Source organism: Diabrotica undecimpunctata, chromosome 5 (assembly GCF_040954645.1).
Source record: "Diabrotica undecimpunctata isolate CICGRU chromosome 5, icDiaUnde3, whole genome shotgun sequence".
Taxonomy (NCBI): Eukaryota; Metazoa; Arthropoda; class Insecta; order Coleoptera; family Chrysomelidae; genus Diabrotica; species Diabrotica undecimpunctata.
Genome location: NC_092807.1, coordinates 124161662 through 124181624, shown reverse-complemented (window position 1 = coordinate 124181624; position 19963 = coordinate 124161662). Strand labels below are relative to the sequence as shown.

Here is a 19963-nt window from a genome sequence, read left to right as displayed (position 1 = left end):
GGCGATCTGAAGAAAAACTGGATCTATGAGGACTACAGGACTGTAAGAGAAGCTTATACGGAATATGAACCAAAACCCACTAATTTGAAAAATACCAGAATTATAAGAGCTAAATGAGATGAAACAACCGGTAGAAGTCACAATTGGGACCTCTATTCTTATAAATGTGTTCAAAACAGAATTATAAATGGTCTTATCAGAAACGCTAAACGTAACAAGAGGTGAAAGAAAAGAGATATTGGAATAAGACATTAAAAAGGCATTAAAAACTAAAATATTAACAATTACTAGATGAAAACAGCAAAATATGCTACAATATAGAGCTAGAGTAAAATATGAGTCTAAATATGAAACGCTTTTTAAACAATAAACAGGACTAAGATATCTACTTATAACAGAATTCCTGACGAATTGAGAAGAACAGTACCTTTATGTTTTTAAAAAAGAACATAACAGAGGCCGTAATAGCTCCCGAGGAATAACTTAATTAAACACTAATCGGAAAATACCAATAAGAAAAGTAATATGCAAGTAAAATGCTCAATAGCGGAAAAGTTGAAAAACAGAGCCTGCAGTGGTAAGGACATGAACGAAGAAGTGCCAGAGCACAGGTGGCCGATAATAATATTGGACTGGAACACGCAGGAAAGAAGCCGGAGATGATATGCTATGATAGATAGATACCTCAGATAAAGTGACGGCGAAAAAAAAAACGGCGAACTCATAATGGAAAATTGCCGAAAAAGGATAAAAGGAAAAGTGATATAAAAAATAACGAAAAACCAACATTGGAAGAGCAGCAATGATTTAGAACAGTACAATCGTGCATAGTTATAGTATTCATTGTAATACGAATAAAGGAGATATAACAAAAAGAATTTAACAAAGTGAAATACAAGCTGTGATAAACTTATATAGGACATAAACTTACCTGTAGACATGATAAAAACATACATGTATGCTATGATAGGAGATGAAATGAAAGAGCTAATTTTATTTTAAAAATGAGTTGATAATTTTGAAATGATAATAAACTGCACTAACGTATGTAGTAAAATACAGTAATCTCAAAAGAGTCTATTCAATGCAAAGTATCTAAACAAAACAATTGAACAGTTATGGAGGTAGACGATACAAAAATAAAATAATCTAACGATGGCAAAATAGAAAAAATAAAATGAACAGAATATGGGGGTGCCTAAAACTTTAACTGGAGAAATACATAAATAACTCCAACTGGAGAAATACAATACATGTAGCATTTAATAGGAGTCAATATTAAAACCTTGTAGATTTATTAAAAAGCAAAAAAATTGTAGTGATATGGAAATTATATCTAATCTATACTGGAGTAAAACTGTCAAAGTAAGAGCTGACAAGCAACAACCGAGCTATCAATATACAGAGAGGAGCCCGTCAAGGTAATGTGCTGTCTGTCTATCTAAATTAAAGAAGCACTCTGATATTTAATAGAGAGTTTATCTATCAATCGAGAAATTTTAACGTAAGCTGATATGAATACAGTCTGAATATAAATTTGAAGAAAACTAAATGCGTGAAAACTAAATAAATAATCCAATTTATTATTAAAGATACTGTAATTGAAAACGTGGATAACTACAAATACTTGGAAATCTGTATAACATTAAATGTAGACCAAACCAAAGAAATGACACGTATTGAAATAGCATTTTATTTAAAGTTAAAAAATTTCTATGTTGTCAGGATATATTGTCAGAAGTTAGAGCTACGCCTAAGGATTCTTTAGCGTTACGTGTTCTCTACTCTTCTTTATAGCTTGGAGGCGTGGACACTCAATCAAGTGCATTTAAATACGTCGACCGCCTTTGAATATTAGTCTTACAGAAGAGTACTACGAATATCTTGTATTCAAAGAGTGTCAAACGTAGAAGTACCTACAAGAATAGTAATTGAAATGAAAATAATATTAACTATCAAAAGAGGAAACCCTGATAAGATATATAATGAGAGGGCAAAAATATTAATTATACAACTTATTATGCAAGGCACTACTTATTATGAAGACGAAGAATATCCTGGCATAAGAATCTAAGGAAACGGTTTGAGTTCATTAGTGCAGAACTATTTAGAGCGGCGATCAACAAGGTTCGAATAACCACGATGGTTTCCAACTTTCGAAAAAAGATGGAACTTACAGAAGAAGGAGCAAGAAGTTTTTATCAATAGTAGTAAAAACTAGAATATAAATAACCGGATACAAACGTAACACAAAGGCTATTGGAAAATCAGAAATAATCATGTACTTCCTGCTCGAACTTCGAAATTTTAGGAATAACATTTTTTCTGCCATTATATCTAAATATTTTTCTAATTACAAATACATCTTATATACATTAACCGCTTTCAGTGCCAGTTCGTTTAATTTCGCTGTGTATCAACTTCAATGGTTTCTTACACAAATCGTCCATTGCCTTCCGCTTAACACCATTACTTAATTTTTGCCGGTTTAACAATGTTTTTGATAAAGTTTCATTATTGTAATTATCACTACATTCAACTACACTGTTGCAAACATTCAGAATTTTAACAAATGCTTTGTAACTTCTTTCTACATAATGCCAACGTTTGATATTATTAGCAAGCATTTTATGGAAGTAATACATGTAATTGTCAATAACTAGCATATACTTGCCCTTTTCGCTAAAACTTCACTTATTTCAGGTAGAATACTAATTACAAATATTTTCTAAAAATATATCACTAGCAATTTTTGATACGGAAAACCACAATTAAATAATATTAAACAAAGGAATATGAGCTCTAATATCATAATACTTTATAGTGATATTATCGTTATAAAATTGTAAGCAAGACGGACGTAATTTTGTATTTAGTTTACGAAATACTTATTAAAAATTGTAATAATAAAATGTATCAAAATACCTGCTTTATGAAGGTAACATTCTCAATTTACGCTGACCCTGACTAGTTATTATTATTCATTGTGTACCTACTTAAGGCATTCTTAAACTATCTTTTTTAAGAAATATATGGCCAGAGCGAATTTACCTTTCACCCTTTTCTGTAAGGTATTAAAATCTGCTGGAGCAAACTAGTATATTCTCCTTGCAGAATAATTACCAATATATTAAAGAATACGGTATAAAATGAAGATTCAAAACACACATGCAAAATTTAGCTAATTAAGAAATAAACCACGTAAAAAAATGTAACTAACACTTGTATCGCATGACAGAAAGCAGAATAGTAAACCATCATATTGTCAAATAATCTTTGAAAATGAAAAATATTTCGAGTAATATCCAAAAACTATGTCTATGCAGAAAAAGAAGGGGATAGAAGAACTTTGGTTGTGATTCACTCGCAATCGGAGTAAAAATAATAGACATCAGAGAGGCTACTTGTTTTGTGCCTATTTGATTGGTAAGATTTATTTTATACACTTTTTTTTTAAATATCTTATTCTTTTGTTTAGTTTCTATGCTTATTTTTACTAGTATCAGTACTGGTAAATCATTGTAATACAGGTAATTACTCATATTATGTTTTGCTCTTTGAACTTTGAAGGTTGATTTCCCTTCTAGTGAATAAGCAGAAATTTAAAAAAATAAATACTTATGGGTTTAATCAGCTGATTAGATCTTAATTTAATTAATGTTATATAATTAATTTATTAATGTCAATATAGTTATGTAGTTAATGTCATTAATATTTTCGTGTCATGTAGTTAATGTCAATAATGTATTTTCAACATAAAGATATAAAATTAAGATTTAACCTACATAAATAGTTAAATATTAAATAGTAGATGAATACTAGTGATTTAATCGAACCCCATTCTTTCAACATTGGTTTTTTTCTGAAAAATAATCACTAAAGTCGATAATGCAATAGGTCGAATATTTTCAAGACATATTTTTGATAAAATGAAAGTAAAAACACAAAATAAAAGGATTTAAGTAGATACGTGTTCTTCGTGACGCAACTTTTTGTTATGGCGCTTTCTTGTGGAAAGAAACATTGTGCCGCATTCCACATTACTTTGCTGAAAGCTAATTTCGACAATTTAATACATATAAATATCTTTTGAATAAATATTAACACTACGCCTATGTTTTGATAAAATAAATGCGTAAAACTTGTTTGTTTCAGTGTTTGTTTTTGTCGGTTTATTGCCGTAACTGCCTCATTCTGAACCTATTTTTTGTGGTAGGCATGTTCTACATTTTATACATTTAAAAATAAATCACAATTCACAATTAATGAATGAATGAATTGTAAATAAAATTACACGTTTTTTGTTTTTAAAAAAATGCATGAAGTAAAAATATAAAGCCTAAGATAATCTGTAAAATATTAAGTAATGTTTATACAAATATTAGTAACGTTTGTATTTTGAGAACGATTTCCGAAGTGGAAATTGAAACGTCAATAAACGTACTTTAACCTTTAATTGTGGCGTATTCCCATTTAAATAGTAATTACTTTAAAATGCCACAAGACAATAGCTTCAGAATAATATTTATTCTACTTATGAGTTCAAGTTTAGGTGAGGTGAATAGATGTTATATTAAACATATACAAAACTTAATTGTTTCTGTTATCTTATGCCTTTTGCGTTTTAATATTTAGGTGTTAAAACCGTAGCAGTAAAGTTGAATTTAACTTTGTCTTCCTAATTCTCGTCTCTATACCACTCTGTCATCTGTCATTTTCCCTCGAAGGTTTATGTTCTGCATTGCACATCTGATACTCTTGTTTTAAGATTGACTCCGTGTACCTCGCTTCTTGCGACCTTGTGGAGTATAATGGTATATTTTTACGGCAATTCGTAAAAGATGGTCCAATGACCTAAGTCCCCTAATCTACATTAATTGTTTCCTTTAAACTGTTGCTAATTTGAGCAACAGCTTCAAAGATACGAATAGCAATCATGATTGCTAAACTCCATAGCGGAGAGGGCAATTGAAGAAAAAGAAGATATGCTCAATACGAAGGTTTTAAGATTTGAAATGCTTTGTATGCAACTCAAGTATAATATAGTTCAGATAAAAAATACAATTGATATAAGGTTGAATGTTTGAATAAATGCCCGGGCAAGATTTGATTACTAAAATTGTGCTCGATATTTGCCTTTAATTAAAAAAATACAATGTTTGTGACTTTTTGAATCCCGTGTTTTATTGTTTTCTTCTGTTTCGGTCTTGACTCTATTACAGCTAAAAATTCGTTTACCTGGGCAACTAATATAAGATCACAAATTTCTATATAAAATTTAGAGTAACTGTTTATTATCAAAAGGATTCTATTTTTCTGTAGCTAACTTTCAATCATCATTTCTGGTATTGATTGTAGAGTATTTTAATCATTCAAATCAAAAGCCCAGAAACAAGTACGTACTTGTATTGTATATACTAACCAGTATTATGTCAGTGATATTAATATACAAGCAACAGGAAATTGCACTTTTGGTTGCTCTTACAAATAAGTAGGCAGTTCCTAATTCTTTTAACACTATCAACTTCCGTTTTGCTATTATGCTTCACAATGGCACTCAACGCATTCCCCTGATTCTTTTATTATCAACGTAAATTATATAGGACACCCATTGAGAAAAGGCTAACTTAGCAGAACACATTTTAGGATTATCGTATTTATTAATTAAAAATATTGTCCTTTCAAGTAAAACGCATATAACTAATTGAAAACCTGCAGATTAATACTAATACTACAATTATTATTTTTAAATATCTTATTTAGTTTATAATATTTTTTTATTAAACACCTACTGTGTTTATACCATTGGAATCTGGTCAACGCTGACCAATTATCAATTTTTATCTGTCCTAATTTACTAAAGGATGCATTCTAAGAGCTTATCCTATGGCGTCATCTTATTTTATCTAACAGCTATGCACTAATACCTAACATGCAATTTCACAACACAGCACTATCCTCTCCTTTTACACTTATTACACTTTACACTAACTCAAATGGTTTTGTTCGGTTGGGTCTTCTTTCTAACCCAGTATTATCGAGGAGCTGGATGGTCTCGATGTTTACGTGTTTATGGAGCCGTTGTTCGTGACTACCTGCCATCTTCTTGATAATTTTATTTACATCTTCCATCTCAAGGTCCTTGTGGAGGTCGACATTTCTGATGTACCAAGGAGCATCAACGATGTTCCTTAGTACTTTATTCTTAAATCTCTGGATGATCTGAACCATACATCCATACTGGTCTCAGTATTTGCTTGTATATCAGTTGTTTATTGAATTTTGCAGTAGATGCGTGCGGTATTTGGGCATCATTTATTCTAATTGGAATGTTTTCGATTTTTTCGTTTGTAAAATTAACGTGAATTGATTTAGACTTGTTTACTTTGATTTTCCATTTTTTTGTCCAGTTATGGATTTTATCTATTGACAACTGTAATTTTTCTTCTGCTTCTTCACTGGTATCACCTACTGCTAGAATGGCAGTATCCTCTGCAAAGGTAGCTATAGCATCATTTTTTAGTTCAGGTATGTCGCATGTTCGCATATGTATAACAGGTAGAGGACCGGACCTAATACACTTGTCCTAAGTCCTTGAGGGACTTCTGCTTTAATTTCTTTTAAATCTATGTAAACGTCTTCTTGAGTTTATAATATAATAATTTAATTTACTGTCAGATGATATTTATTTATATTTTAATAATAATTTATTCTTTCGTCCAAATTTGACAGATATGTCAAAAGTTAACAACGTATGCTCTGTTAATACCTTAGCAGATAAAGTTAGAAGAAACATAATAATTTATTGAATTATTTTAATATAATGTAATTGTTTTAAATAAAAATAGTAAATAAATAATCAAATTATTTTATTTAATTTTAAAAATACTATTTAAGTTTTAAAAATATAAAAAAAACATGGTATGAAGCTTTGCGCTACTCTACTATACCGCCTACTTTTTTTTCCACTTAACTTTGGTCGCCAACATCCCCGCAACTCTACTATTATAGTTTAAATTTATAATTTGCATTCATACATCATCTTTAAAGAATTTTATTCATATTTTTTCTTAATCATAAACGCATTAGCCATGGCATAATTTTCATAATTATTGAGTCATATTATATAAAAATCTTATACTTCGTATAATTCTCTAAGACTTAAAAACATGTTTCTTGTTACAGGTAGGATTTTGGACATTCCTTGTAAGGTATGTGGTGATTTCTCCTCGGGTAAACATTATAACATATTCGCCTGTGACGGTTGTGCAGGATTCTTTAAGCGATCGATAAGAAGAAACAGACAATATGTATGCAAAGCAAAAGAAGAAGGAAGCTGTATTATAGACAAAACACATCGAAATCAATGCAGAGCCTGTCGGTTGCAGAAATGCCAAGAGGCTGGCATGAATAAGGATGGTAAGATTTTTTTTGTTCATATTTTACGCTTTATGTAGCTGGTCATTTAATTTTTGTATAATTTAATTCTTTTATACAATCTTTCACCAGAACGTTTTGTACTATTCAATTTCCAGTATTCGTTTATTTTTAATAAAACAAATAAAAATATTTCGTATATATTGCCTAAAATGAAGAACCCTTTCAATACTGTTCACACAAATCAATATTCGCTACTACGTTGGAACATAGTCAGCAATTATTAATGCATCAAGCCAGTGACGTCATTCCACTACCTTTCCAAATAAGTTAATCGTAACTGCTAGTGACTTCGTCATACAATCAAACCCTTCGACACACAAGAATCTCTTATACCCCTTGTTTATTTTAACGATTTTCCACTACTTGAATTTAAATGACTTCAAAATTAAGTGGCACTCATATGTCCTTGCGAAAGTAGACGTCTTAAGGAGTAACAATTTCTTATTAGGGTAAAAACAGAAACAAAGACTGCACGAAGGTATGAAAGTAAAATTAAAACGTTGTAGCCAATTCTTAACTCTGCTATTGACAAAATGTACTGTAGCTTTTGAAGGGTGCATAATAAAATGCCAAAAATTAAATTACAAAAATAAACTTATACCGTTAGGTTTAAAACTGAATTAATATTAATCATGAATACATTTTCTCAACTTTTTAATTCTTGCCATTGCTATTGTAGTCTTTTTTCCTCTAAAAATGTATTCTATTATCTATTTTAGTCTGGGAATTTTTTAAAGATAAAAATAAAACATATCTTGTTTAAGTAACTTCCATCTAAATTTCCCGTAAGTTGCTTAAGTCAGCAATTCCTTTGACAGACAATTAATAAAGCTGCCCAACATGCAGTTCCGTACATCACAACTGCTTTTATTGTAGTTTTATTAAAATTTTCTCATAGTTTCCTTAAAATCTTTTTATCACACAACAAACTACTTTTTCTGCAAGCAATAGAATCAAACCCGGCGTATGAGGCATGCTTACCCTTTAGAAAATGACATGTAGGTGTTATAATTCATTGGGGTGAGGGTGATTGATCCTAGCAGATCAGGAACCACTCCACTTCGCTCCAATGCTCCAGACCATCCTCCATCCCCCGATAGCATGCTGATGTGCTATAGAAGCTACAAATCGGCAAAATGCGTAAGATCATCAGCGAAGTCCAGACATTGATGTTCATTATAGAAGATGGACCCGGCCATTTTAACTCGGCTTTTTCTGATTATTATTTCCAATACCAAATTAAAAACCAGTAAGGATAACGAATCTTGTTTATGACCTTTGTTTACCTTAAAAATTTATCCGATGAGAAACCTCTCCTTACAACATGATTTTGTGTGCTATTCAGAGTCATTCTTATTTATCGAACCAGTTTTACTATTATGCGCAAGAAGCTCAGTACTTTATACATTTTATTTCTTCATAACCTACCATACGCTTGTTTAAAATCTATGAACAATACATGAGTGGTTACCTTATGTTCATAGCAGGAAGTCTGGATTTTTTAAGTATAAAAATCTGATCTGTCAGTGATCTACTAAGTCTAAAACAAGCGTGATATACACCAAATTTATCTTCAGCCAATCTGTTCTCTGAGTCTCTCTTTTAGCATCCTGGCCAATACCTTGTAACAAGTATCTGACGGAGCAACCAACACCTCTGTAATTAACTTTGGTAAAATAAAGGCAGATATCGAACACAGTGTTAATATGTAATTAAATCTTGCCCAGGTACTTTCGCTTCCTAGAGCATCTTCAGGGACATTTCGTCAATTTTGAGCTATCCAACAATCGCAGAATGTAAAAATTGATGTTTATGACATGTATTTATGACATTCTGCGATAGTTGGATAGCCCAAAAATGACGATAGGCCCCTGAACATGCTCTAGGAAGCGAAAATACTTGGGCAAGATTTAATTAATAAAACTGTGCTCGATATCTGCCTTTATTTTATCAAAGTTCATTTAATCGAGCATTCAACCTTATATTAATTTACCTCTGTAATTGTCTCGTCACAATCCATCCCCTTTTTATATATGAGACATAATACAGCTTTGGTCCAATCTTTGGGTATATTTTTCTCTTCCTATATCATCTTGGCAAGGCAATACATCGTTTTTTGCAGTTCTTCCCCTTGATTATTTAGCATTTCCTCAGCTTTTTCGTTTTCTCCATGTCTTTTGCTATTTTTAAGGCCATTGATATATATATATATATATATATATATATATATATATATATATATATATATATATATATATATATACGAAATATATACGAAAATGCGACAACAACCGTTAACCTCCATTGCATGACTGAGAAGATAAAAATTGGCAGAGGGGTGCGGCAGGGAGATACCTTGTCGCCAAAACTATTTATAACAGTTATGGAGTACGCATTTAAACGGCTAGAGCGGGAATCAAAGGGTATAAGCATCGACGGAAAGATATTCAATCATCTTAGATATGCCGATGATATTGTTCTCATAACAGACAACTTAGGAGAAGGCATCTCTAGAGTATTTAGATAAATCTAATACACATCATTCTCTAATTCGGTCCAAGTTTGAGGCCCTTATAAATAAGTACCCCGACTACCATAAAATCTACACAGATGCATCTAAATCCGAAAGACGGAGTGGGGGCATCAATCGTTTCTTCAGAAAACAATCTTCTTTTCCTTTTACCCCCAGCATGCAGCACATATTCAGCTGAACTCTATGCCATATACCGTGCTGTGAAACTTCTTAACGAGCTTACACTCACAAAAGCCCTAATCATAACAGATTCCCTTAGCTCTCTATATTCATTAAAACACATTTTTCCGAAACATTCTTTTGAAAAGTTGCTAAAATACCAGCTTTCCCAAGATCATGAACATTGAAGAAGCGTCCAATTTTTATGGGTTCCCTCATACGTCGGAATAACAGGAAATGAAGAATCTGACAGGATTGCACGAGAGGCAATTTTAAGTGATTTGTCGGAGCCGATAGACAAGTGTGTTTCCAGTGACTTAAAAGCTTATTTTAAAAATAAAGTGTTGTGTTTGTGGCGAAATGAGTGGTCTCAAACTAATTCCAATTTAAATAAAATCAAAAATAATGTGTCTCAGTGGTTTCCATCGTCGCGCAATAGACGAGAACAAATTGCGGTTTCGCGTTTACGTCTAGGACATACCAGATTAACGCACTCCTACCTTTTCACAAAGAAAAATCCACCTATATGTGATCAGTGTAACGTCCGATTAACAGTCTAACACTTTTTAACAATTTGTAGTAAATATGACCAAGAAAGACAGCGCTACAAGATCCCAAACGCTCTACCACAGGCTCTAGGTCAAAACTGTTCCTGTGACAATATAGTGAATTATCTCAGATCCATAAACATTTTGTATAATCTGTAGGTGTTTAACTTTGTTATTTATATTTTGTTCCTTCGTAACCCAGAAAGTTGGTTTAAAAATAAACTATGGAAAAACAAAAATGATGACCAATCTCGTCCCCAATGAGCTAATAGAAATCGAAAAGTCGCCTATAGAACTTGTGGAAAAATATGTGTATTTGGGTCACGAAATAAGGTTAACGCGAGATAATTAAACATGCGAGCTACTCAGAAGAATAAGTCTGGGTTGGGCTGCATTCGGAAAATGAGAGACGTATTTAAAACAAATATACCGATCCATTTAAAAAGAGAAGCTTTTAACCAGTGCGTTCTACCAGTCCTCACATACGGAGCAGAAACCTTAACTCTCCCAAAAAACATCAGCCGAAAAATTGAGAAGGAAACAATGAAAGATGGAGAGATCAATGCTTGGAATAAGCTTAAGAAATAGAATAAGAAACGAGGAAATTCGTAGACGAACCGGAGTGGAAGACATTATCGAACATATTACAAGGCAAAAATGGAGATGGGCAGGACATGTTGCAAGAATGAAAGACGACAGTTGGACAGAAAATTGCTTGAGTGGAGACCACGGACTGACAAGCGAAGCCAAGGAAGACCCCCAACGCGATGGACCGACGACCTCAAAAGAATCTTGACCAATTGGATAGCAGAGGAGCAGAACAGAAGCAGATGGAAAAGTCTAGAGGAGGCCTATGTTCAACAATGGACAACTCGGGGCTGATTGATGACAATGATGATGAAGGCCATTGATTATACTTTTAATCTCTCAGTCACTAAGCAGTGGTATTATTATGCCATCATCCTCTGTAAGGGAATTTTCATACTCATCTTTATTTTGCCCATTCAGTAACTCACTGAATTGTTTAAAATTATTAAATGTCGCTCCCCTGCAATAAACTCATAGCCAATTTAAACATTCTACAGCTGTTAAAGAAAGAAAACTTAATTTTTTTTTTATTTTAAAGTCGAAGTTCTTAGGAATTTAAATTAAATTGATCTGAGACACATTTGAAATCATTTTGATTTACTTGTATAAGATTGATATCAAATGGTTGTTATTCTAAGTAAGTGTAGGTTTAATTAACAAATTAACAGACAATTTAGATAGGTCCAGAGTTAATTATATTTTACGAGAAATATTTTAAGAAAATTACCATTTTATTTGCACACATTAATTACAATATTTAAATTTTCATGTACTCTTTAAACTTCAAAACTTTATATAATAAGATGTACTGTCCAAAATCGTTATAAATATTATCTGAAAGAATATTTAAACCCAACAATAATATTTTTAAACTCATCTTTTCCTAGTAGCCCTCTTTTTAAGCGTAGCACAGATGCCACGATTTGTTTTCGTCTCTCTATTATCCTTAAAGGACCTTTTACTGAATTTAATTTTGTTGTTACAGCCGTTCAGCACGAGAGGGGACCAAGGAACTCGACTTTGCGAAGACAACAAATGTCAAATTTCTTCAGTGAGGCTAGGGAGAGGATGATGGCGTCACCACCTGTCGGGGCATTGAATCTGGCCATGCCAAAACCGACGTCATCGCCTGTTATAGAAGGTCCTTTCGGATTTGTGGGACCAGCCGCTGCTGGATTTTTATGCAATTCAATACTGAATTTTCCTCGGGTACGTATTTTTTAAAACAATTAGAATTTACTATTTAATTTCTTTTTCATATTTTTATCTTACTCGGTCAAATAGCCAAGCGAGGCAGGCGGTCGACTCGCATTCGTCTCACTATCGAAATGCTTTAGCGGAAGTTTGTTCGGATCTTAGCTTGAATAGAAAAACAAAAAGGCTAATATAGTAATTTAAAACTTTAAATTAATTCGCTACGTTTAGACTAGAATAGGCTGGTGTCTTATCGGCGTATAGGGGAGAGGTACGGCAAGACATAATGGCTTACGGTTTTTTGATACTCCTCCATAGATCCCTACCGAAAAGGCGTAACGTCTAGTAAACCTGTGTCTATAAAAAAGTTATTATTTGACTCTTTTCTTTTTCACTTTTGTTCACGAACCAAGCTTCTCGTTTTTGTTTCTTTTTGGTTTTAATATTCTTCTTCATGTTCCGCTCCTATCGGAGATTGGAAATCATTTTGGCATCATTCTTAATAGTTCGTATTTTTTACCTCTCATCCTGTGCCCCAAGTATTTCAACTTCCTGATTTTGCGATCCATCCTGGATATTTTTAGAATACGTCGGTAATGCCACATTTCGAATGCTTCCAGGTGTTTACATAATGTTGAATAGTTTCAATGTCCATGCCTAAATCCCATACAAAAGGGTGGAGAAAATATAATATCAAAGCATTTTTATCCGGTGCGTTATATTGATATTGAGATTACAGAAAAATTTTCCATTCTGTTAAAAGTTGACCGTAAAATTTCAATGCGGCATCTTATTTTTTTTGTTTGATCACTATCTTCTGTGGTACATGCTACAGGGTATTTGTACGATTTGTACGTATTTTATTTTAATAAAGTTTATATCAAATTTTTAAAAGTTGAACAGCTAGTCTTGTATAAATAATAATTTATTAAATACTTGTATTTTATTAAATTATCGTCTGCTTCTTTTGTTTGCATTTTTAATGCATCTTTTTTATTTTTAATTTTTTGTATCTTTTGTGTAATGTGTGGTGAGTAAATTTCTTCTTTTTCTTCAGGTTCCTTCTCCTATCGGAGGTTGGAAATCATCATCGCTATTTTAATTTTATTGGCGCTTCTGAATAATTCTAATAAGCTGCAACCGAACCACTCTCTCAAATTTCTTAGCCAGGATATTTTGCGTCGTCCTGGGTTTGTCTTCCCTTGTATCTTCCCTTGCATAATTAATCTAAGTAATACGTACTTCTCGCCCCTCATTATATGACCCAGATATTGAATCTTTCTAATTTTAACAGTTTTTATGACTTCACATTCTTTCTTCATTCTTTGTAACACTTCTATATTAGTTACTTTTTCAGTCCAGGATATTCTGTGGATTCTCCTGTAGCACCACATGTCAAAGGAGTTTAATTTTTTGATTTTAGACTGTTTTATTGTCCACGTTTCCATGCCGTATAGTAAAGTAGAAAAAAACGTAACAACGTAGCATTCTTGTGCGGATCTCTAGAATAAGGTTACGGTTGCAAAGTAAGTTCTTCAATTTTATGAACGTATTTCTTGCCATTTCTATTCTAGATCTGATTTCTTTTGTTTGATCTCCATCTTCGGTTAGCCACGTTCCTAAATATTTATATGTTGTTACTCTTTCGATTGTTGTATTACTGATGATCAGGTTATCTACATTTTGTGGTTTTTTTGAGAATATCATTGATTTCGTTTTCTTGAGATTCATTTGCAGCCCGTACCTTTTACATGCATTGTATACATGTTGTATACGGACTGCAAATGAATCTCAAGAAAACGAAATCAATGATTATGTACTGTAGATTTTCCATGTCACTTGTAAATATGACCGTATCGTCCGCATATCTAATATTATTAATGCTATTTCCGTTAATCAAAATACCAAAATACCTTCCACAATATCTTATTATCATGTAAATTTCTTATTATCATGTAAAGCCAGTTTTATCGCTTTTACAAATAATCCATATTAAGTTCGAACGACTGAGGCGCTTCGAGCGAATACCAACCTGACGGATCCTCCACCATACCGAAGTGGTTCTTATTAAACTTCTTAGCCTTCTATCATCCATTTTTAAAAATAGGCCTCTCCTAACTTCTTTTATCGATCTTTACTCTAAGCAAGATACTTTCAATTTATTCGGGCTATTTTTTTTATGTCGTGACGTTCCAAAGTTGGTCTTTTGTCTAGCAGTGTGAACCGCAAAGCTTTGTTTGAGTTTGGCAATTTTTGTTGTTATATTCTCGACTTTTATTTTTGATCTTACCCAGTCCTTTCTGTTTTTATCTGACAGTGGTATACCTACCATTGCTCGTTTCGTTGCCCTGTTTGTTGTGGATAACTTATTTATATTTGATTTGCTTTGGTTAGGGTCTAAGTTTGACATCCATATGTCATAATAAGACAAATGCACTGTTTGTACACTTTGCTCCTCAAGTATGGAGGTATTTTGCGGTTTTTAAGTATCCAACAGAGATTACCAAATTCTGCCTACGCCAATCTTGCTCTTCTAGTGATTTCTGCTTTTGGTTCCCTTTGTCAAGTTTTAGAATTTGACCTTATTTTTATGGTGCCTTATCCAATTAGTGGATGTTGGTGACAATTTTGGCATACTCCTCTGAATCTTGTGTGGCTTTAAAGAGTGCATGGGCATCGAGGTTTGTCCAATCCCTTATGTTTTTAAGCCATGAGTATTTCTTTCTTCCGATGCCTTGTTTTCCTTCTATCTTTCTTTCCATAATCAGCTTAAAGAACTGGTACTTGGAATTTCAAAATATATGACCCATATAAGTAGTAGCAGTTTTTCTTATTTTTATTATTGGCAGGAATTCTCGTTCTCTGCCCATTCGATTTAATACTTCGACATTTGTTGTGTGATCTGTCCAGGAAATTTTAAGTAGTCTTCTAAATACTCACATTTCAAAGGCCTTCAATCGGTTCATCACATTGGCCTTTATGGTCCAGGTTTCTACACCATATAGCAGTATGGAGTAAATGTAACATTTTACAAAGCGATATCGAAGCGTTAAGTTAAGGCTGCTGTTGCTTAGCAAGGTTCTCATATTAGTAGGCCTCTCACAATTTGGCCTAGATAAATATATTTCTGGACCTGTTCTATCTCACTGCCATTTATAGTTATACGTATGGGATCGTTTATGCTTGTCATTGTTTTTGTTTTTGTCATATTCATTTTTAGGCCAACGTGCTGGGAGATGTCTGTATCAATTCTTCATATGCGCCCTATAATCACGCAGTCGTCAGAGAATCTAAGGTGGTTTAACTTGTTGCCATTAACTTTAATGCCATATGTAGACCAATTTGTAGTTATGAAGACGTCTTCTATAGTTAGATTAAAAAGCTTATCAGATATTACATCGCATTGTCTTACTCCTCTCTTAATGGGGAATGAATTTGTATTTTTATCTATTTGTACTATCATAGTTGCGTTTTCATACAAGTATATTATGTATTACTTAGTTGCCTATATCTCAAATCTATTCTACAATAAATTACTAATAGCTTTTTCTATGGCCCTTATCTCGATACTATTAAATACCTTTTCATATTCTCTAAACACAACAAATACGGATAGTTTCATACTCATTTGCCTTCTTTATCAGTGCTCTCGTTGTCAGCAGATGGTTTGATGTACTTTATCCTTCACGAGAGCCAGCCTGTTCAACTGGTTGGTAATAATCCATGTTGTAAGTCAACCCTAAATAGTCTGTATACTTAACTGAGCAACGATGTACAACTATAAACTCTTAAGTCACATTTGTATCCTTTTTTGTGTAAGAGTATTACTAGACTCTCATTCCAATATTTAGGGATTTTGTTCTTATGAAGCCATAAATTAAATAGCTTTGTTAGTATAGAAATTGTTACTGTCTTGCTTGATTTCAATCCGAAATTTTCAATCTTGTTTTCAGAGTCTTCAGTATTTTTTCCAAATTTGGCGTTAAAACCTCCCATTATTATTATTTTAGATTTTTTGTTGTTGTCTTCATAAAAAGTAATAATTTTGTCATTAGTTGCTTTTTAAATTGGAGAATAAACCCGCATAATCTTGAACTATGTATGTATGTATGTAACCCTGTCCAAAACGCTATGAAATATTGGAATTTGTGATTTTCTCTTTTTGTTGATTAAGAAACCTACTCTACCATATATATAGTCTTCTTTGTCGACCTTGCCATTGTAGTAGGCTTTGCCTAAATAATATCCACATGCTCTTAACCCCTTTTTATTTTCTGATGGCCCCATTATGTCCCGATTTACATTCCCCAATTTCTCTTCCATTTCGTAGAGTTTTTCATCTTTTGTCATAGAACGTATGTTGTTATGTGGAGTTGTTTGTTGTTCCTCTTTTTCTGTAATATCGTTTTGCACCTCCCCCCTAGAATCTTTGTTGTGAGATTGTAAAATAAAATTCCTACTTACCTGGGACCTTTTTTTGCTTTTAGAGGTTTTGGCCATATCTCACCATGCTGTCTAGATTGGTTGGTGGGGTAGAAGAACGTGTAGTATCGACCATTACAATCAAGATTAAGCGGCCTACTCAGTTAAGCCAACACCCCTCGGAAAGACGAGTCGACACCACTCACTTTTAATGGAATTACATTTCCTTAATTCGAGGTGTTACAGTTATTCCGCTGATATTAGGTCATTGCAGTCTCATTTTGTGATAACAGGGTTCACCAAAGTGAAGGTGACGTTGACTTTAGAGTTAAAGGGGCTATTTGAAACGCATCACTACCCCATTAAAACCTCTCTTATTAAACCATGCTAGTAAAAATTTTAATTTTATGTTATAAACCATAATACAAAAAATATATTGTATAATAAGTAATATTATTAATCATTATTGAGCAGCACTAGCAGTAAATAATTTTATATTTTTTTGTTACAGTTTCCGTTACCGCTACAACCAATATCACCTCCACCAATACCAAATCCAGCAGTTGTGTGTGAGGCAGCGGCAAGATTGTTATTTATGAACGTTCAATGGACTAGAACTCTTCCTGCCTTTACCTCGCTTTCATTTTCTGATCAACTACTTCTTCTAGAAGAGAGCTGGAGGGAACTCTTTGTACTTGGAGCAGCTCAATTTCTACCGTTAACGTATTTGCCGCATTTAATTCCAAATTGCAGTTCCTTAGAAACAAGTAGCACCTTCTTACAAAGTGTACAAGAATTTCAAGATATCTTAGTTAATATTAGACAATTTCACGTTGATCCTCATGAATATTCGTGTTTGAGGGCGACTATTCTTTTTAAAACAAATTTTGATAAAGCCAGTTTGCCGGCATCTACTCAACATGAAAAAGTACTTAGCAATCCTGCAAAAATAGCGGCTATTCAAGATGAAACACAACTTACGTTAAATAAATATATAAGTACAACTCATCCTGGACAACCTTTAAGATTCGGAAAGCTCTTACTTCTTCTTCCAACTCTCAAAAAAGTTCCTGGTGAAACAATAGAAGAACTTTTCTTTAGGAAAACCATTGGCAATATTCCGATTGTAAGGATAATTAGTGATATGTATAAATCACAAGCCAGTTTATGATTTTCCATTTATTTATTAGTATTTCTGCAATCAATACGTACTTTACTGTTCTACCAAAATAGCATATGTTTAACAAAAACTGTCTATTTATTATTATTTCATTATTTTTTATTATCACACATATCAATCAAATTAATCAAAGACATTAAATATGTTGAAAACATTACTCGCTGGTCTATCCTTATAGATCCGAAGCGCTATAGTTAAAATAGTTCTTTCCGTATGTCTTGATACCCTTTTGGGTTTCGTTGTTCTCATTTTTAGCTGGAATGCAGTTTAATCAATGTTACGCCATTTTTTTATGATTTTAAATGTCAATTTTTGTTCTTTTGTTCACAAAGAAGCCGCAATATGTATAAAAAATCATATGATAGATCTTTGATTAACGTGAATTTAGGCTACAAATATATTTTGTTAGGTAGTGTGTGCATCCCTATATACCTTTATGTACCTGTTCTTATTCCACTTTATTTTTATTGTTTTAAAGCAGTACTAGTTTGAATGCTTTGCATTCTTTTCAATTTCTTCAGTTGTTTGTATGAATTTTTTGACATAATTATTTATTACACACAGATAAAGCAAAATATGTTAAACAGTGGTGCTCATATTTTGTGGCAATCTTTGTGCTACTCTATTTCGGTTCTCTAGAATCTGAACGTCTTCCAGTAGTGACCAATAAATTAAGATTCACCAAGCCGTGATACTTTATCTTTTGTCGTACTACTCATCTATCGGCCAACTCGATTTTACCAGAGACTAACAGTCCAAACATCAATTCATTTGGATGTTATAATGATAGGTTTAAATATATTTCTTGATACCGTAGGATTTCAACCAATAAGGTGGTTAACTACCCATCTCATTACTCAAGTATGTCTGCCAAGCCACTAAGCCATCGAATCAGCGATAGTTTTCTTTTGCGGTATTCTAATCATTCTTGTACTCTTTAGTTGTTTTATATTTCTTTTGACCTAATTTTCATTTCATATTGATGTATTCTTTTCAATGAACCGTTGAAAACTACTTGGTTGAAAATTACTACGTTGAAAAAAACGTTGAGATTATGACAATAATAGAGCATTATAAAAATAATTTCCTACGTAATAATTTCTTTATCGATGTGAATGATGATTGAAGATAATAATAATAAATAGACAGACAGCAATAACATTGAAGGGCTACTTATTTTTAAAGTAGTAATGCCTGCAAAATTAACCAGTACTAAATAATAAGAGTTTTATTATTATTTGTAAAAGTATACTTACAAAAGTATTTTATGACAGCGTAAGTCTGTGATGTAAATAATACAAAGGCAATTTCAGAGGGTGTACACAATTAAAAAAAAATAGATGTCTGGCTTTGTCACTTTTCTTGTAGTTCAAAATATTCTAATCTACTTGATTATTAAACTTAGCTCATTAAAATTATTTTTTAATGACTATTTGTCATGCATACGCAGTCTTTGGAATTGTCTTAAAAATGGGATTGTATTAGATTCCGGGAAAGCTTTATTGTAAATAAGAGAGAAAATTTTTATATTTATAACATATAAATTCTGAGAATTTGTTCTAATTTTGTAAAAATCATTTGTTATATAATGTGTAAACCGCTGTGTTCATTGTAATATAATTATTTAATTTTTATATTTTTGTTTTATTTTATTTGTTCCCATTAATGCTTTTTGCGCTACTACAATGTCCTTTACAATCAAGTATAAGCAGTATTTAATAAACTTTTCTTTTTTAACCCTAGAACCACACGGTGATGATTGGGACATATCTAGTACCGTGACGTTGGATACGACATCATTCTAATTTTACCGCTATTTTATATCGAAAACTTACTTTAATGTACAAAACAGACAATTATTGTAAACTAAATAACCAAACTCAAAATAGATTTTAGTGA

General features: G+C 32.4%; 1 protein-coding gene across 3 annotated transcripts in view; it reads left to right on the top strand.

Moving 5' to 3' along the window:
• tll (nuclear receptor subfamily 2 group E member tailless) overlaps nucleotides 1–19698 on the top strand; it is a 28581-nt gene extending 8883 nt beyond the window's left edge. For all 3 annotated transcript variants that reach the window (XM_072532658.1, XM_072532657.1, XM_072532656.1), the window contains exons 2-4: nucleotides 7186–7419; nucleotides 12254–12477; nucleotides 17396–19698. In XM_072532658.1, the coding sequence (XP_072388759.1) occupies nucleotides 7186–7419; nucleotides 12254–12477; nucleotides 17396–18055 (1118 nt within the window). In that variant the 3' untranslated portion in view covers nucleotides 18056–19698. The remainder of the gene's footprint in view (nucleotides 1–7185; nucleotides 7420–12253; nucleotides 12478–17395) is intronic.
• Nucleotides 19699–19963: the final 265 nt, after the last annotated feature.